At 34.1% G+C, this 21,129-nt stretch overlaps 1 protein-coding gene across 7 annotated transcripts in view; it reads left to right on the top strand.

Annotated features, from left to right (window-relative positions):
• TCF12 (transcription factor 12) overlaps positions 1 to 21,129 on the top strand; it is a 370,918-nt gene that overhangs the window by 309,009 nt on the left and 40,780 nt on the right. For 5 of the 7 annotated variants that reach the window (XM_059700173.1, XM_059700160.1, XM_059700181.1 and 2 more), the window contains 4 exons: positions 11,673 to 11,778; positions 13,028 to 13,167; positions 13,425 to 13,569; positions 13,871 to 13,935. In XM_059700173.1, coding sequence (XP_059556156.1) covers positions 11,673 to 11,778; positions 13,028 to 13,167; positions 13,425 to 13,569; positions 13,871 to 13,935 — 456 coding nt within the window. Of the gene's footprint in view, positions 1 to 438; positions 611 to 11,672; positions 11,779 to 13,027; positions 13,168 to 13,424; positions 13,570 to 13,870; positions 13,936 to 21,129 lie in introns of those variants that run through there. The other 2 variants (XM_059700202.1, XM_059700211.1) reach the window with 2 other exon arrangements.

The following is a 21,129-nucleotide window of genomic DNA, read 5'->3' as shown; positions in this document are numbered from 1 at the left end:
GTGTTTCCAGTTTCTGATTGCTTGATCATGTGTTTATCAAAGTTGGAAGCAACTTTAGACCACGCCAGATGGTAATGTTGCTAAAGGTGTGGCAAGCTAGGTTTTCCAGCCACAAGTGCTCTTATTTAATTAAAACTAAAAACAGATGAGAGCAGATCTCTCCGTTTGCCTTTCTTTGAAATAGATAATCTCATATATATGGGAAAATTAATAATTCCTTGAGATATTTATTTATAGGAAACTGCTTTTTTTATTTTTTAGCATTTGTAAGTGACATGTATTTTTTTATACCCTAAAGTTTATCTTGTTGCTATTCTCCACAATGCAAGGACTTAATAGAAATTGAAAGAGATTACACTTACGGCATAAACCCTCCCTCTCTGCTCTGTGAGTTGGTTCAGTCCTGTTTTGCATAAGTTCCTTTTGAGTAGATCCATGTGTGGATGCATAGTGCTGAAGACTTAACTCTAGCTGTGTGGATGTATGTCTTGGAGAGAATCTCTGTGCATTAGCTGCAAACAGTAACATTTTCAAAATCAACATGTATTGTGCTTATCCTGTTCCTGGAATGGGCAGCAATTCTTTGATGTATTATTACAATGGGAAAACGGTAAGTCTTTTTTCTTTGTTCATATAGCTTCTGACTGGCTTGTTTAATGGAAAACAGTTTAGATTAATTGCTTTTTACTAAAATCTGTGAGGTTTGGTTTTATAATTTTCTACAATATATTTAGATTGTGTATTTTTTTTGTAAGTAGTGTCAGTAAAGTTGTGTCTTGGACACAGTTACTCAGTAGTTGTTGGATTTTATTTTTAAATAGTATAGAAAATAAACTTGAATTTTTGAATTATTATTTTTAATGCCTGATTTCTTTACTAGCAATGAGCTTAAAAGTACTTTTGTTTTAATGTTTTACTATGTTGTAAACATAGAATGTATATATAAAGTACACACACATATATAGACAGAGAAGATTCTTTTCTTTAATGCTTTCTAGATAGAAGGCAAAGATGAAAGTCATATTGGATATCCATAAAAATAACAAGTATGAAGCTCTGGGAATGATTAGGGAAGCAGTCAGCTAGTGAGGGCCGTATTTCCTGTTTGGAGTTTCAGGTCCAGAGCCCGACTTTACTGGGATACCATCTGTTTCCAATCAAACTAGAATTTTAACCCTGTGCAGATTCATAAAATAAATCACTATTTTTCAAAGAATGCATTTATATATTTCCCAAAGAATGTATTTCTGGTCGATTTACAGCACATGGTTAGATGTTTTAAAATAATACCTTTCTGTGTTGCTAAGTAAGACTTTTCTATCCTTTCATTATTTAGTATTAATTATTTAGTATGTTTCTGCAAAAATATCTTTAAATCAAGGATTTTGTATATTCTAAAAAGACAGTGAACTTCTCTGGAAGACACAATAGGAGGGAGTTACCTTTGTAAGATAATTGTTAAACATTATAAAAATGTTATACTAATGAATAACAATCTTGGGTTTGTGTCAGGAATTCAGTATTTTTCTCCTTAATCATTCCCCAAGAAAGTTTTCCCTCAGGTGTCTTACTAAATACTTACATAACTTTAGTGTTTTGGTGGGGGGTGTGGTGGGTTGGTTAGGAGTAGAGACATTTTTTATGTTAATGTGTGAAATTAGGAAATTTGATCACATTTCCCAAAATAGGTATAAAAATTCAGCTACATTTGTCCCTACCCTTTCTACCACTTGAATGTTTTAAAGTAGCATACAGGATGGGGGTAAAAGTATTAACAGTTGTTTGTGCGGAAAATAATACAATAATTGACAAATAATAATGCAAGAATAAACTCTGTTTCACATACTCAACAACTGTAAACCCACTTTTGCCCCACCCTCTATATTTCTAACCAGGGCATGTGAGAACTAATGAAAGCACTTCTTCATTCTCTGATTGCTTCAGTAAAGCTTCTTTGAACTCTGTTAGCATTTGGTTGTTAACTTTTGTTAACTTTTGGGTAATATTTCTTAGTAGAGGATGATCAAACCAAACTATCCTTACTTAAACTCATTAAAAAGTATGTGTTCACACTGCCGGTATAGGTAGAGCTTTATAGAATGTGAGAGGTAGATTTCGATGGGGTAATATAAGTAAAATTACTTGATCTGTATATGTATTTCCTTGGCAACTGTCTTTCAGATGTGAAAATATTTTTCTTTTATGTTCAATTTTAAGTAAAATAGTCTGTTTGAAGGTGGTGGTGGGTGGCGGTCGGGGGGGGGAGAGAGAGAGAGAGAGAGAGAGATCAGTAAAATTATTTATACAGGACCCTTGAAGAGAGACTATAACTCAAATTGAGTTTAGATTTTATTCTTTTGAGAGCACAGATCATTCTATTACAACATTTCTCTTTGTTCTACATTGGGGGGGAGAGGGGGGAGCAACAGCTTTGATCTTATTAAGTATTTCCAGGCTTGGTGTAGATGACAGAGCTAGTATGGTAGAGAAGTGTAGCCAGAAATTGATAGCCTGCGCCTGATACAGGTCAGAGGTGACTTTTATGTTCCTGAAAAATGCATAAAGAGATGATATATTTATTGTCTTAGTCTTCTGTATCATAGGCCCTGGTCTTATATGTATTTTCATATATACATTTTATTTTTACCACCGCTATCTAGTTTTTTATTATTATTCTCTTTAAACTCTTCAATGAGAAAATCATGTGGTATGCAATTACATTATCCAAAGACTATGTAAATACTTCAATCTTAGTATATATTAGGAAATGTCTACCTACCAGTGTTTTATAGTAAAAACTAGCACTTTAAGTTAATATTTCTGGACCTGAAATATACTTCCTCTTTTGAGTCATGGAATGTTTATATAATTCTCATAGTAAACAAGTTAAATTTAAGTTCACTCTTTGATCCCATTTTATCAATTTATTTTAAGATGATAGGGCAGATTAATATTTTGAAATGCTAATAAATTCACATTGATTTTATTTTTACGATTCCATTATGGGTATTGGGTGAGAGCAAGAAATCCTAAGTGATACTGGTCTTAAACAAAATGCTTCCCCCCCCTTTTTTGTTTTGTCTTTATTTTTAAATTTTCAAGTTGATTCTATATATTTTGATGATATTTGGGGTATTTTAATAAGACTGGCAGACTGTAGGGGAAAAAATCAGAAAAGTGTCTTTTCATATTTTATTATTTAAGATTATGTGGCCGTATTGTATTATTGGGATATAACACGCTTGGACAACTATATGCAGAAAAGAAAAGCCAAAAATATTAACCCTATTTTCCCACTGTTTGAAAAGTGAAGGGGTTAATGTTCTGAATCATACATAGCTATAGTTAGCTACATTACATATCATACTGTAAGCTATTAATATGTGTTTATGATAGAGGACTTAAAAGCAATTGAATATTACCTATTTTTTTGAGATTTAAAAAATAACAAAAAGAAAAAAAATAGCAAGGAATTATGGGTTTCTGAACTCCTTATATATAAAGAACTTGGCCTGCATTCAGTTTTCTCATTGATATGACTAAATTGTGTCCTTTATGCAGAAAACTAGAACGTCTTAGGGGTAAAGGAAGGAAAGTTTTGGGAGGAGAAGATTCCTCCTGTTTTCTTCACATGAGGATGCTGGAGTTTCTGCCTTTCTCTCATCTAATCTGCCTCCATTTTCTAGGCCTTGAACTGAAGATGCTGCAAAGTATTCCAGGTATAAAAATTGTAGCAAGTGCAGACATGATGCTCTTCTACTTGTATTAGGGGTTTATTTTAATCTTATTAGAGACAACATAGAAATCCAAGTTTTAAAACTCAAGCTTAAAGACACATTTTGAATATTGAACTTCTTTGTATAGAATCTGGGAAAGAAGAGGAAGGAACTAACATGATTATAAGGGCTGCTCTGTGTCAGGAACTATGCTGGCGGGGCGGGGGGGGGGGTGCTTCATGTTTACCTCATTTAATTTTTGCATTTATTCTATCATTTATCTGTTTCTAGCCTTTTATAAGTAAGGAAAATGAGGTTCAGGGAAGTTAAGTAACTTGCTCAAGCCCCAGTTAGTAAGTGCTTAAGCCAGAATTGAACCCAGGTCTCTCTCCCAAGAGCAGGTTTTCTCTTTTATATCATCCAAGAGCAAAGCAACTAGTCTCCATAGCAAAGGGCCTAGCTTCCACTTATCCTTACTACCATTTATATCAAAACATACTACAATGGAAAGAAAATGTAACAGAAAAACAGTGGGCCATTCCTAAAAATAAATGAATATATTTTGATCAGGCTAACAATTTTCTGAATGCTAATTGATGTGGTCAGTCAAGCAAATTTTATTTCTGTTTAAGATGAAGAACTTAAAACTATCCTAAATATGTTTAAAAACTCAGGTCTCCTCTTCGAATAGAACTCGTAGTACTAGAAACTAGTTTAGCATAGTTTTAGCAGCTTTCTGCCCACATAATTTGTATTTCATAAGAATTAGGGTCTCAAGTGGCATTGTAAATATTTCTAAGACTTATTTTTCAAATAAACATTTTCAGTTAACAAAAGCACAGAAACCCCTGTGAGAGTGTATAGAACTACATTTGTGTTTTGTTGGGGATTTGCTGCTAATTAACAAGGGAAAGAAAACACAGTTAGATTAATTCAAATTTCCAGGCTGTCTGTGGGCCCAATAGAGTTAAATCTAATGTATATGATTAGGAAAATATGAAGTCATTTAATAATTCTCTAAAGGTAGAATACTAAAGACATTGAGTGACAAGGACTTCATCTTAAATCTTATTTGATTGTTTATCCCTTTATCAAAAATATCTGAGACTATATTCCTGATATGAATCCAAGAAGGTCTTTTTTTTTATACTGATTCAAGTGAGCACAAATATCGGTGAGTTAAAACTATAGGCCCTGCCAAGAGAGTATGCTGTCACTCACTGATCAACTTTATTAATGTTAGAAGTTTGTGTCCCTTTTGACTAGTTAATAAACATGTTAAAGAAAGGGATCAGGTGCTGTATTGTTGGATCTAAATTTCTTTAAAATGCAGGTAACTAAGAAATGACACTCATTGATTTGTTCAAGTACTATATTATCCCAGCATACAAATTTCAAACCCAGTCCTTTAAAAATTTCACAGTTTATCTCTCAGGAAAATTTTGTGGTTATTATAGAAATGTTAGCAGTTACAATAAAGAGCTAATGAAATATGCCCAGTGCTGTTAAGTTATAAAAATGTGCTTGACTTACCTAAGAAGTTTTTCTCACAATTGAAAACCAGTAATATTCAATTATGCTTGTTAGACTGCAGAAGTAGCAATTAATTTTAAGCAGTTTTGTGCCAAAACTGAATTCTTATTTCTTACTGTTATTAGCAAGGACATTTTACTTCATCCTAAACATGTCTCTGGAAATTCTTGAAAAAAGATACTGCTCTTATTTATGAAATTATCAAAAATATACATATATATCTATATCTTTTATAGGAATTATTATTGTTTTTAGCATGCTAATTAGGTGAAAAGAATCTTCCATAGAGATGGTTTCTATGTCCCTGAGTTAGTTCTTGTGCTTCAGACATTTTACTTTTTAATGCCTTTGGTTTTAGTTCTTGTGGTATTTAGTACTGGAACTATCCAAATATTTTCTCCCTAGGTTTGCAATCACCATAAAATCTATTGTCATAGATTGGGCTCTATGGCAAAATTTGTTTATGTAATATTAAAATACTAAAAGCATTAAGATATTTATCAAATCTGTCATTTGTGTCTTAGATATGGGGGAATCCTTTGATTAGACTGCTGTTTCATAGATTTAATTAAATGTTTTAATTACTTTTTCTTTGGGGTTATGTTTTAATTTTGATTAGAGAAGGAACAAGGAAAGTGGGAAGACCTAAATTTCAGAAACTTTAAAATTTTGCCAGTTAGGTTAAAGATGCTTTTTATCTGAGTGTATACATAATATCAGTATTTATAGTAAATAATGGATCCAAAGTGATCAGAAGAATAAATAGGAAATCATTTTTAGGAAATTTCTTTAACTTCCTCTAACACTTATCTAGCATTCTTATCTGAGTGAGTATAATTATTAAACAACTTATCTACTCTTTTTTAAACAGCTTATTTTTTACTAAATTCAGGTCCCACAAAATTCAGGAAGCTTTTATTTGTGTGTGTTACTATGTGTGGAACCTGCATAGGTAATCAGCAATAACTAAAAAGTAAATCTTATAATAATTACTTAGTTTTTCTTTTTTAGTTTTTCAGTGTTAACTCTTAAATGTGCACATTTTAAAAATTATTGCCCCCCAAAATTTAAGTAATAGTATTTCAGGATTTGACTTTAGTTGGGATTTTTTTTCAGGTTTTAAGTACCAGCTTGTAAAATTTTATGTTGTTTAATATAAAATGTAGTTATATAAATATATGATTAATTAAATGGATGTTCTTGAATATGATTTCAAATTTTTATTTTAAAATTCTGATGGTAAGATTAATTAGCCAAATGATTGTGTTTTACTTTGTTATTTTGGTAAGTTGATAACAGTTGTGCTAAAGATTATTTCTATTTGTAGCATAACGTTTTTTACATATTGGAGCTTCATGTTAGCATGCATTAAAGCATTTAATGATCTTTAACATATTATAACTTAAAAGAGAACTATTCAAAGCATCTTGACAAAAGAACAAATAGAAGCTTAAGCATATTGAAATCTTGGTAGTAATTTCTGTTAGAACATGCTCAGAACAATGGATAAGCTTCTCTATCTTCCTTTCCAACTTAGCTGAAGGTGTTCCCAAGGTGAGGGTTTAGGCTGATTGTGATCTTGATGGGCCTTGGAGCTTATGAGACCGCTAGAATATTTCTTTTAAAGTAATGTATGTGATTTTAAACTGTTAGGTAAAGAAGAGTGATCTACACCTGTGTTGTTCTGTAGTAACCACTAGTCACATATAACTAAATTAATTAAAGTTTCATTTCCTCAGTTGTACTATCCACCTTTCAACTGTTCCATAGTCACGTGTAATTAGTGGCTGCTATTATACAGCACAGATATAGGACATTTCCATCGTCACAGAAACCTCTATTGGCCAGTGCTCACCTAAAGCATTCTTCTCATTTTCTGTAGAAGGTTTCTTCTTTAGGATATACAGCTATTCTCATCTCTTCATCATTTGGAATATTTAAAAATATCAGTCACCACACAGGCGGTGAATCTATTTTTAAAAAGCATGGGGAATGACATTGTCTTTTAACTCATCACTGGGTATGACAAGATAAAAGAAAAGATCATTTTAGCAAAAGCTTTTTACTTTCTTGCATCTTTTCTCAGTAAGCATCAGAAAATAATTATGCCTCCCTGCTTTGCATAGATGTTCCCAATATTAATTACATGAAGGATGCATTAAAATCAAGAGCACAGTACACAGCTCCAGCCTCTAGAGCTAAACAAAGTGGCTGCCCTGAATTTTGGGTTATCCATATGATTGAACTGAACCATCCAAACAGGAAAAAGGGAATCTGTTTTTGCTAACTTAACTCACATAGCTTGTATGTTTTAACATTCCAAGGATAATTGTGTGATCGCTATAATTGTAAATATTCATCCCTGGTGTACTCTATTACTCTTAAAAAAGCCAATTTGGATGGATGGGATGAGGACATTAAAGATATTAATGTGGATTTGTTCTTTAAGAGTGAAAGGAAGATACTCTTAGATTTTCAGTTATATATTCATTCAAGTTGGAATAAATGTTATGGTTCTATTCACTAGACACTCAGATTTTCTCTCATCACCATTCCTGAAGGAGAAAATGTAAGTGCGTGGGAAAGAAGAAAGACAGTCTCATGATAGCTACTGTGAGCCTGACATTCTTAAATGGAGCTAGAATTCTAAAGACAATTTCTGAGTACCACATTTTATTTGAACATCTTAAATTACTTGTAGTTTTTTTTATTTCTTTTTAATAGTTTGACTTCTGGTAGATTTTAATCATCTTAAAGCATACATATTCTTTTCTCTTAATTTTGAGATTGTTTGCTGTGATACGAAATCATACTTAAGATTTAAATGCATGATTAGATCATTAACTAGAAAAAAAACTGGCATCTATGTGCAGGTGATCAGATGACATAAGCAGTCTGGTTTTAATTTGTAGCCAGTACTGATTGTAACTAAAAGAGACTTGCTCTTTTTGTGGAATTGGCTGACTATTTCCCTACATCTGGAGTTAATAAAGTCTTTGAGACCACATCAGTTGCGCTTTGCCGCAAGAACTCTTTGATCTGAAAAATCAGGACTGGCACAACTGCTGCTTCATAACATTGCATCTATGTTTTTGCAAGCTATGGTTAAGATACCAAAAGTAAAGTTCTTTGGCTGGGTTAGAAATGCTGTTAGATGGGCCTAAGAACCATGTTTTTCAAAACATTTTTATTAATATATAAACTTTGAACTTACATTAGTAAATATATGATAAACTTATGGTAGTTTAGTTTTTACCATTTTCATTTATAAGATCTATCCTTCAAAAGTCCATTTATTTTTCAACGTCTGTTTATAAAAACTAACATTAAAAATAACTTTACCTCTAAAATGAGTCCATTTTATTTTCTCTGTATAGTTTCAAAATGTTTACAAGACTAGGCAAGTCTCTTCTCCTTGGTGTGATCTATATCGGTTTTTCTTGCTTTACATGACAGCCATCTATTAACCATTATCTGATCAGTATATTATTTATTTGACAGCAATTTGTAAAGCAGTAAAGTGAGGTTTATCTTTTTATTAAAGTAAGTATATTTTGTTCAGAATACAGTGAATTGAATGGTAATAAGGATAAAGAAATATAAATTGATAAATTATGTATAAATTTAAACTGGCAAATTATGTAGGTTTTTTTGTGAAATGACATCAAAACTGGAGTTTTTCATAATGATCAGTGGGAGGCTTACCTACTGTTTCAGTCTATAACCTGTATAGAAATAGAGAATTTTTTATTTCATACTTTCAGATCAGTGATGATGTATATGATAAATAAGCATCTGTGACAAAACAACAACACATGTTCTAATGCTGGTTTCTAAATTTTATTTTCATTGTATTTTCTTGCTACATATTTGGATTTACTTTATTTGTTGTTGTTTGTGGTTTTAGCCTAGTTTGGGAAAATCGATATAAAATCGATATATAAAGGGAACAAAGAGCATCTATCTGTGGCTGAATGTAGACACTGAATCTTGATTAAAATAAAAAAGTACAAAATTCCTCTCCTGAAAACTTTTTCTTGCCTATCATAGCCTATATAATACATTCCAAACACATTTGTGTATACCCAGTTATTTCATTTTCACACTGTTTTTATGTAATACTAAGCTAGAAAACTGTTTAAAATATATATATATATGAATGAAACATTTTATCTACCATATTGCCCTATCTAGGATCCTTCTGGATAATTCATAAGAATATATTTTGTCCCAAACTTCTCAGGTACCACAGGTGTATTTTTACCTTTGGGATCTGAAAGGTAGGAAACTAACCTGAGTTCCTTTTTTTTTTTTTTTTTTTTTTTAAATATATTTTATTGATTTTTTATAGAGAGGAAGGGAGAGAGATAGAGAGTTAGAAACATCAATGAGAGAGAAACATTGATCAGCTGCCTCCTGCACATCTCCTACTGGGGATGTGCCCGCAACCCAGGTACATGCCCTTGACCGGAATCGAACCTGGGACCCTTCAGTCCGCAGGCCGACGCTCTATCCACTGAGCCAAACCGGTTTCGGCTAACCTGAGTTCCTAATCCATTAAAAAGACACACCTGTGCAAGTATCAGCACAAGTAGCAAGAAGAGTAAAAATTGGCTTTTTAACCTTTTATGTAGATGAATTTTTCAGATCACATCAGACAGCTGTAAGAAACAGTATTTGAGGACTGAACAGGGATAATACATAGCATTATAATTGCTCCTATAAGAATGATACTATTAGCTAATACTTGGTGAGTGATCATTGTGCTAAACATTTTATATATATCATCTTGTCTGATCTTCCTACCAACCACCTAATGCAGGCAGGTACTGTTAGCACTATCTTTCAGATGAGATAGTTGAGTCTGGAGGGTTAAATAATTTGCCAGAAGTCTTTACAGTTAGTTAATACCTCAGTGAAAGACTAAATGGAATATAAATGATAGTTTATGTAAATAAAAAATTTGGCTCCCATTGTAATCTCAGTGTGTGCTTCCTTGACTTTTTTTTATTAGTGCATAGAAATATGTGCTCAGGGTAAAAATATCAAACTGTGTGGAAGGGCATAAAGTAAATGTCCTCCTTCCCAGTTCTAAGTCCAGATGTGTAACCATTTAGTATCTCGTGTATAATTCCAGAAATTTCTTAAGCTTATGAAATAAATATGATTTTTTTACACATGCTCCCATAATTTTAGTTAATGGGACTCTCAAGTGGACTCTTAGAATTTCTACTTAAGTGGACTCTTAGGATTTTTATTTTGGAGTGAATTTTAATGTACATATTCTTATCAGACTAAACAAAAGAAATGTTTATACACTGTTCATAATACACCTTTCCATTCTTCCTGACTCCCGCTTTACTTTTACAGACCATGTATTACCTTAAATGTATTCTTTTTTCATCTTGGTTTCAGTGGTCATCATGAAAATGGTTTGATCATGTTCTGAGTGTTAAAGTTATGTGGCCTAGCCGGTGTGGCTCAGTGGTTGAGTATCGACCGTGAAGAGGTTGCTAGTTCAATTCCCGGTCAGGGCACATGACCTGGTTGTGGGCTCAATCCCTAGTAGGGGGTGTATAGAAGGTAGCTAATTAATGATTCTCTCTCATCATTGATTTTTCTGTCCCTCTCTCCCTCTTCTTTCCTCTCTCTGAAATCAGTACAAACATTTTTTTAAAGTTATTTGATTGACCCTTTAGTTTTCCAGAAAAATGCCAATGTTGTCCATTTGCCAGTTCAAAATGTTCATATTTTGCTTATCTGAAGCAAAGATGTGCCAAAGAAAATTAGTGCTGCTTTGACAAATTAAATGAGTTTATTAAATAGTAATAAAGCATAGTAGCACTTAATCTAATGTATTTTTAAATAAATCTTGTAACAGAGAAAAGAATGAATTTTTATGATTAAACCCAAATTTTATTTCATGCTCTGTTCAAAAGACATTTGTTTCCATCATCACATTTTGAATCATGAGTTTATATGAATTTATGTCTTGTAAAACAGAGTCAACATTTATGACTTTCTTCAACCACCTGGTATAATTGTCACACAAAGATATATTATAGGAATATAAGGTGGGGCAAAAGTAGGTTTACAGTTGTGAGTACACAAAACAGAGTTTATTCTTGTATTATTATTTATTAACAATTGCATTATTTTTCATACAAACAACTAAATCTACTTTTGCCCCACCCTGTATTTGGAGTAGTATTTTTCTCTAGTAAGCAGCTAAAAATAAATATGTAGATAGTAACCAAGTTAGACATTATTTATGTGGATTTAAGCAATTTCTTTGGATCTGTGTTAGGCCTTCGTAGATATGAGATAAGAGTCTTTTATGGCCCTTTATAATGCTACAATCATTATACATAAGTGATATGAGAGTAATTTACATTTTAATTAAATTTCGTATTTAATTTTAAGGTATATGCACCATCCCCAAATTCAGATGATTTCAACCGTGAATCTCCTAGTTATCCATCTCCCAAGCCACCAACCAGTATGTTTGCTAGCACTTTCTTTATGCAAGGTAAGTACTGCCAAATAGTTGTCAAATACTACAGCAGTTATCTATTGTATATTAGCTAAAATTGTACAGTTGTGAGGAAAAAGAATACCTTTATAGAAATTCAGACATTTTTTATCTAGGTATTTTTGGCTGATGTAAATGAAAATTTATTTTTTTAAATTCTCTAGTGTGATTTATTGCTGACTGCATTGTTGGACTATCCAGCAAACCATTGGAGTGCCCGTCTACTATTGATTGAATTTATAATTGATTTAAACTGAGAAAAATGAATTTTTCATTTTATAATTTAAATGTATGAAAGATATTAACAACTCTAGGTTCTTATTTAAATTACAGATTCATATCATTCCTAGATTTATCAATATGAATAAAGATTGAATATCATAGGACAGAATACAACTTGTTATGATAGAGAAAGTATTACATTTCCATTAATTTATGTCTAGCAAATCATTTTTATTTGGTCTCCTGTGGTTTGGACTATGGAAAGTGTATACAATGGGAGCAATAAATTACTGCATAAGTGGTTCCTTGACTTTACATTGGTGAATGAAGTCATTGCTAACATTTCATTTGAAGGCTGACTGTAATATAGGCATTATCAATTACTTACGTTTACTTTTAGAGCAGTGGTTCTCAACCTTCTGGCCCTTTAAATACAGTTCCTCATGTTGTGACCCAACCATAAAATTAATTTTGTTGCTACTTCATAACTGTAATGTTGCTACTGTTATGAATCGTAATGTAAATATCTGATATGCAGGATGGTCTTAGGCGACCCCTGTGAAAGGGTCGTTCCACCGCTAAAGGGGTCGCGACCCACAGGTTGAGAACTGCTGTTTTAGAGAAACTTTTATTCTGCAGTTTCAGAATGTTTGATATAATGTAAATTGTTTGTTATAGATTAAGGACTTTTAAAAAATATTTATGAGTATACCACTTAACCTAAAATTAAATCCAACATATCCCCAAATTTGGAATTTTTATGATTCTTGCTATTAAGCTAAATCTTCTGAGGATTTTTATAATAGCTTACCTATTAGTTTGAATAACTTTTTCTCTAACTGTAAAGTTTTATTCCTTCTTTTTAGATAGTCATGCAGTTTGGAAGGGAAGAAAACTAGATAGATGACTAGATTGGAAAGGGGAGGGAAAAATATCTGGAGGGTACCCTTTGAATTTTTTAGCATCATCAAAATAAGAAAAATTTTTAGCTAAGGAAAATTTTATATTTCTCTTTTTGTCTTAGATGGGACCCACAATTCTTCTGATCTTTGGAGTTCATCAAATGGGATGAGCCAGCCTGGTTTTGGTGGAATTCTGGGGACCTCCACTTCCCACATGTCTCAATCCAGTAGTTATGGCAGCCTTCATTCACATGACCGCTTGGTAGGCTGTAACACATGACTAGGGTGTAGCAGCACTTTGTCCGCACTTGTGTTTCTTATTGGATTACAAGTGTAAGATTTGGTTCTGCCAAAACTTCTGAAGTTTGAAATATGTCTAAGCTTACTGCATTAAGCATGACACTTTAGCTGCTAACTTGTGATGTTCTTTTTGACCTGTTACAGTAGTTGTCCAGTTATATGTGCATATTATTAAGAAAATGTATTTAATACAGTATGTCTCTTTCCCCCTTTCTCTAGAGTTATCCTCCACACTCAGTTTCACCAACAGACATAAACACGAGTCTTCCACCAATGTCCAGCTTCCATCGTGGCAGTACCAGCAGTTCACCTTACGTTGCTGCTTCACACACTCCTCCCATCAATGGATCAGATAGCATTCTAGGTGAGCTTTTTCAAGTTGGCAAAACTCCCTAATTATGGGAATTTCAGTCAACCCCATACCTTTTAATATATTTTTAGTATTGAATTTAAAAATTAAAGAAAGGAAGAAAAGAAATATTTTCATTTTTCTTAGTGTAGAAACATCTTTAGCTACTAAGTACAACACATGCAGAGTATTTGCTGGTTTATTATGACAGTTGTGAGATAACAATAGAGAGCACCCTAGAAATAATGGCAGAGTGCTAAAAAAGCATCCCAGCTTGCTAAAATTCTTGATTTGTTTTTCTACTTGAAATATTCAGGAACCAGAGGGAATGCTGCTGGAAGTTCACAGACAGGTGATGCACTTGGAAAGGCTTTGGCATCTGTGAGTATCGATTTTATATATTGTACAAAATGAATATTATACTGATGTAATATAGTGATTATATTTTGTGGGTAATATGTGTCATAGTTAAAGGATATAGTTACAGCAGGATCAACTTCATTACTCATTTAGCACTATCCTCAGTTTGTATCAATTCATGATGCCCTTAAAACAACTTTTGAGAACATTCCCACAAGATCTATTCTTCTAACTTTAAATATATGTCTTTGTCTTAATGAAATAGATGTAGGCATAAGGAAGAAAAATTTTTAAAGCACAAATTTCTGAGATTAATATTTAAAGCTATGTATTAGTTTCAAATACTTAGTGATTTGCCCATTAACATAAGTCAAGTGGAACCAAGAAAGACAACTCAGTTATTTCCTGATCTGGAGAAGGAAGTGCTTTTATAAGGAATTTTTCCTAGACAGAAAGTATTTTACATATTTTTTAAAAGGAAGAAATAATCATGTGCAAATGATTCATTCAAAATAATAGGAAATGAGAGCCTTCCCTACAAAAAGCCAGATTCATTGAAGAATTTGTGCTAAAATTAATAAAACTGATTTGGAGGAATTTCATAGTATTTTCTTGAGCATCTAGTTTATATCACATGAAGACATTAATGGCAAAGCAATGATTTGCTTTAATAAAAGCAATGATTATCTTTTAATATGTGATCCATAAAACATTAAAACTGAAATCCCTTCTTTTGGAATTTTTTGGGGAGGACATTTACCAGCAATTCACAAAGATTACAAATCTAATAATTTAAAAGAGGTTCCACTTCATCATACCTTCTGAAGTTTTTCCTTAGGGTTTTCCTTTTTTTTCTCCTGAATAACATGTCTCTCAGAATTCTCACAGACTTGTCTTACATTTTCTATGAAGTGCAGTTAACTTTGTCAAATACATTTGCTGCTGTTCATGGGGAGGACAAACCACTTAATGTGAAAGTAATTAATAGGAAGCAACTATTGAACCTTTAAGGAAGCAAACCTCTTTGATTTTGGTTTTTGTAAATGAACCTTTCTTTGCAACCAAGTACAAGTTTCTTGAGAAATGAAGCCAACTCAAACTTATCTATCACATAATGGAGCCCTGCACAAAATAGAACTCAGTAAATGTTTATTGAATTCAGTCTTTTCATCATATGACAAAAATAATGGTGATAACATAACCCACAGAAATAGCGGCTATAATTTGAATGGTTACTAGGTGCTAGGCACTATACTAAGCATTTACATGACTTTTTTCATTTAATCCTAAAGAAAACCTTGTGAGGTTGGCATTATTTTTCCCGTATTACAGATGAGGAACTAAGGTTTAAAAGCTTAAGTGACTTGAGCTCAGAAAGATTAAGTCTCTTGCCCTAGGATCACCAAGGTAGGTATGGTGAAGTTCATATATATTAGATGAGAACCCTGAACTGATGAGCTTTACTCCTTTGTACTTCCAGAAAGAGCAATGGTGCAGTGAGTTGTTTTACAGATTGGTGAGGATTAAACAAAGGCAGTTGTCTATTTAATTGCCACCTGGTGAAAATACCTACTTAGGAAGAAAATTATTCTATAACTAGAGGCCTGGTGCACAGATTTGTGCACTGGTGGGGTCCCTCTGCCTGACCTGTGGGGATCGGGCCAAAACCAACTCTCCAACATACCCCGAGGGGTCCCAGATTGTGAGAGGGTGCAGGCTAGGCCGAGGGTCCCCACCGGTGCACGATCGGGGGCCAGGGAGGAACCACAGGAGGGCTCCAGGGCGTGTCCGACCCATCTCACCCAGTCCAGATCCACCATACCCCAGCAGCAAGCTAACCTACTGGTCGGAGCTTCTGCCCCCTGGTGGTCAGTGTGTGTCATAGCGAAGCGAACGGTCGGACACTTAGCATATTAGGCTTTTACTATATAGGACTAGAGGCCTGGTGCGTGAAATTCATGCACGGGTAGGGTCTCTAGGCCTGGCCAGCGATCAGGGCTGATTGGGGCCTTCCAGCTGCCAGCTGGGGCCTCTCTTCCCCAGCTGCTGGCTGCTGGCTGGGGCCTGCCTTTGCTCCATGCCGCCCCCTGGTGATCAGTGCACATCATAGCAAGCGATTGAACTCCTGGTCTCCCTGTCGAACTCCCGAGGGGATACTTTGCATATTAGGCTTTTATATATATATACATATATATAGATAGATAGATATTAAGTCCGAGGGCCTCTCAGGTATTTGATTGGCTGCCGTATTCCTTGTGCTGATTCTGAAAGAATCCAGTAGCATATATTGCACATGTAGGAGGATAAATAATATTCGAGCCTTTAATACTAGGAACTTTTAAAAATATAACCTGCATTTCAGGGGCTTTTTTCTCAAAAGTCTGTTTATTATATTAAAAGAAGATTTATGGGAAGCAATCTTGGCATTCAGGTAGGCAAGAATTAGTGATGTCCTTCAAGCTCTTTTTTAGTTACCTTTCAAGTCCTTGACTATTTTCCCATATTTATGACCAACATATGAGCCAATCAGTTGGCATTTAGAAAAGTAAATCCAAAATCAGTGTTAGTGGAAGCTAGGGAAGAATGTTTAATCTAGTTAGTGGGTGGGCTTTGGTTGTCATGGAAACTCAATTCTGTCATCCTATGTTGTTACTAGGCAGGAGCAGCCAGGTCATTCCATAAATCATTTCTGTCATAGCTGATGGTGATGCATTCCATCTGCTCCATCACTGCATGCCATAGTCTGCACACTTCAAATCCCTTCCTTCAATCCATCTGCTGCCCCCTCCCCACTGGACACCTCCCCCAAATACATTCTTTCTCTAACAGACTCACATTCACTTTAGTGCTCTCAGAATGTACTGAAAAGCAAATATATTACATTGGACATAGGAAGGATTAGAAGAGATGAGGAGAAGGAATTTTACGAGGATTACATTTAAGAGTCTGGCATATCAGAATTTTATGTTTGATATTATAGATCTTTGAAAGTGGTGACCATGAGTATTTTGAAATGTTAACTTCTTTATAATGTGACATTTTTAACATAGCATCTAGTTTTAGATGGAGAAGCACCATCCTATTATCATTGGAAGATATTTCTAGCGCCCCAGTTGTCTGTTATATGTCTTAGAAGGTCTTTCATGTGTAAAACATCAGAGGGTACAACCTTTGTTCTTCAGTTTAGGTATTAAAGAGCACATAAAATACTGTGTGATTAAACATGTAAAGCCAGATAATACATTTGCAAAGGTTCCTTTATTTTAGGTTTAAGCCTGGATAATTGTGGTCTTAATCTCAGGATAGCTAAAAAGAGAATTGTACATGAAAGTATTTACACAAAGTTCCCAAAGCCCTGTGGATTATGCATTAGTTTAGATTATAAACTAGGGTAGATAGAAGGAAAGGAAAATCTGGGCATTCGTGCCGTTTCTAATGCATTTCCCTGAACATTTGCCAGACAATAACCCTTTAAGATTGTGCCCATGGAGAGTTATATAGAGGAAGAAACATCTGGTTTATTTCAGTGCTTAATACCATATCAAAACACTTGGTCTTTAATTTAGAGGAGATCAAACAAGAGAACTGTTTAACTTTGTTGATTATATCAGACTTCTTTGTGATAATTTATGTTTCGATTTCTACCTCAGAGCAAAGAAGAGAGAGAGAGTTTTAATCTGGATAGTTAAATGGTCAGTAGTCTTTGACAAAAGAAAAGAAAATTCAGGGAAGTTGATGTTTAAAAGTAATTCATGAAATAAGTGTCTTTGTTCCTTAGACTCAATAACATTAGCATAATAAAGATTAACTGAAATGTGCACTGTAGTGTTTAAAAAATTGGGCTCACAGTTCCAAGGTTGGGCTTGGGAGCTCCCTATTGTTTCTTTTTTGTCTGAGGCCCTTTTCATTACCCTCTGGCTTATTGGCACCCTGCTGATTGGAATAGACCATGACTGATAGGAGGAGGAGCCTTATTTGTTGCAGTAAAATGAGGCATATTACCTCTTAAGCCTGGCAGAAGGTATTGGGAGTTATTCATCATTGGTCATTTAACAGTACTGAGGACCATGGCTGCATGCGGAATGAGCCTTACTTTGTGTTTATGCTGTAGATTCTAAATCACTCCCATTCCCATTTTTAAATGACTGACTTTTTTCTTTTTTTTCTTTTTTTTTCAAACATCACCGTAGGAGTCCTTTAAGGTCAAAAAGTAATGTATTCCTGATTTAGAATGCTCTCTGTTAAATAAGACCTTATGTTTAGAATTTCTTAAAGTAACACAACAATTTCTATATAGAATAAATATAATTTGTATGTTATTTGGTAATAGAATAATCATGCAGAGGTGAAGTTTAACTAAATGACCTGTGATCTAAAACTCTGTATTATTTTGCCTTTTTAACATTGTGTTGCTCCTCCTCTCCCCACATACACATTCTTTTTATGAAAGCAACAGGGACAAAAAGCCTATAGTTCAGGAAAAGTATTAATAACAGTACTATCTGTTATCACTTTAGTTTAGGGCAGAGTAGAACCAGGGAATGTGATGGCTGAGTAGAGAAAATGGTTTTTATTGTACAAATGGAGAAGTTGCTTTAGAAAAAACACACTAAAAGTTATATATATATTTTTTTACTTGATACGTTTTTGGTACTTCTATTTTCACAGTGAGTTTAAAAAGCTCATACCTATTTTATATACAGCATTCGAGCATTTTGCTAAGTCATTGCAAGGCAGTGATAAGTACCTCTAAAGTAGAACTTCTTCCTTCTTTGAGATAAAGAAATTGTCACCAGCCCTGGCCAGGTTGTTTAGTTGGTTGGAATGTCATCCCATACACCTAAAAAGGTTGCGGGTTTGATTCCCGGTCAGGGCACATACCTAGGTTGTGAGTTTGATCCCTGGTCAGGGTGCACAGGAGGCAACCGATCAATGTTTCTCTCTCACATAGATGTTTTTCCCTTTCTCAAATCAGTTTTAAAAAAGAAAAGAAAAAGTTGTCACTAGTCCTTTGCATGATTAGGGATTATGTAACACTAATGGCAGAGTTATCAGGGAGAATAAATATTGATAGTTTAGTTATACTTTCAAAAGCTTATACCTGCCTAACAGTGTGGTATGGACAGCTGAGTACATTAATTCTCAGAAATAGTGGAGCCTCACTATATTGTTCTCAAAGCTTCACCATAAAACTGATTTGTAAGTGAATTCATCTTTATAACAAGATCTTTTTCACCCTTTTGGTATTCCTGTTGCGGAACCCCATTTGCATAAATACTAAGGTAAATACTACCACTTACTGAGTCCTGCTTTAAATCAAAAAGTATTATAGCAAATTTTAAGTGTTGGGCTCACAGTATTAATCTGTCAAGTATTAAAAAAAAATTGAACACCTACTTGTACATGATAGTGACAAACAGTAATGGATTTAATGTTGAATCTGCCTTCAAATAATTTACATTCAAGAAGAGAAGATAACATAGGCATAGAAAAAAATAATGATAGTGTATCACATAGTGTGAAGTAAAAAACCAAAGAAAAGTACAGGTTATTCTAAGAGTACAAAGGAGTGACATTTGAGCTGTACTGTGATGTGGTATAGAATTTCATCTGGGAGAAGTTAAGGAACAGGAGCTTTGAAAGGATAAGCTATGTTCAGAAAATGAAAATAAAATTATTTTGTTTGGATAATTGGGTACATAATATTTTATGTAGGTAAAAGTGTAGAAAGATATGTTTGTGACCAGATTATAAAAGATATCAAATCTCATTCTGTTTTATTTAGGCAACAGGAAGCACTGCATGGCATTTGACTGTTCAAAACTGGTGAGGACAATAGCTCAGGCAATTATGTATGGAATGAAAGAAGCAAGGAGTAACGGGGCTATAAAGACTTAAATAGTTTAGCCACAAGCTCTAGTAAAGGTCTGAGGAAGTGTCATGGCACTGAGAATGATGTGTACCTATTCCAGAAACTAGAGAATTGTGGGTATTGGAATCTATGGTGGGAAGTGTGGAGGGACCTGGGGAAAGGAGGAGAGAAAGTGGCTCTCATCACCATGAGAAGGGTGGTGCTAACTGAGGCAGAGAAAACAGAAGAGTAGACAGGGGAAAGGGTTGGAAGCTTGGGGCAGTGATGAAAATTTGGGTTTGGACATACTGAGCTTGAGATGGAAGAAGAATAGGTCCATATGGAGAAGTCCATCAATCAGTCTGAGGATAGAGATGTCAACTTAGGAGTCATTCACAGGGAGGTCATAGTTGGTATTTGTGAAGAATGGTTTTACCAAGAGTTAGAACAGATAAATAGAAAAAAAAAAATGAGACTAGGGCTCCGGGGAGATCTCCATTAAGGGACCTGGAAGAGTAAAAGCGGGGTGGTCTCTGTAAATAATCCAAGGATTTTTTTAAAATTCTCAAATAGTAACTTCTTGAAAAGATGATATCATCCATTCTTTCAACAAATATGTACATACTTACCAGCACTGTTGTAGAGTATGAAACTACTGCACATTCTGTATAATTCAGATTTTTGTCTGAATAAGACCAAGTCCTTGCTTTTCTGCAGCATACATTTTACTAGGGAAAAGGATAAGAGACTGATAATTAGCAAGTAAACAAACTTGGACAATTAGAAATTAATGTAAGAAGTATGAAGAAAACAAAAGCAGGAGGGTTGAACAGAGAGGGAATGCTATTTCTCCAGTGCTTTCATGATGTTGTTCCTTACAGACAAGGAAATTAAAAAATCAGTCATTTGGTCTAGTTTATGATGAAGTTCTGCATGGAATTGAAATGTTACCAACCTTTTCCTCCCTTGCCAATATTCTCTTTTTTTTTTTTTAATTGATTTTAGAGAGGAAGGTAGGGAGACAGGGGGAGGAGAAACATCAATGTGAGATAGATATCAATTGGTTGCCTTCCATATGTGCCCTGACTGGGAATCAAACCTTCGACCTTCCAGTGCACAGGAGCGACACTCCAACCAACACCGCCAGGGCTCTCCCTTACCAATATATAGTCAAGGCATATTCCATAAAACTTAGCATAAGTTGTTCAGAAAAGGTATAATTATTTGAATCTTAAACATGAGAAATAGTAATTTATAAAAGTAAAAGGGTATGTGGAGATTTGTTTTTGTTGAAGTTTGATGAGCTTAATCTAATTTACTTACATGGTTGAAATAAATTACTATGTTTATGCAGGCAACTGGGA

The sequence above is a fragment of the Myotis daubentonii genome, chromosome 1 (genome assembly GCF_963259705.1).
Source record: "Myotis daubentonii chromosome 1, mMyoDau2.1, whole genome shotgun sequence".
Classification (NCBI taxonomy): domain Eukaryota; kingdom Metazoa; phylum Chordata; class Mammalia; order Chiroptera; family Vespertilionidae; genus Myotis; species Myotis daubentonii.
The sequence above is the reverse complement of the archived record's forward strand: the minus strand, read 5'-3'. Positions and strand labels throughout refer to the sequence as shown.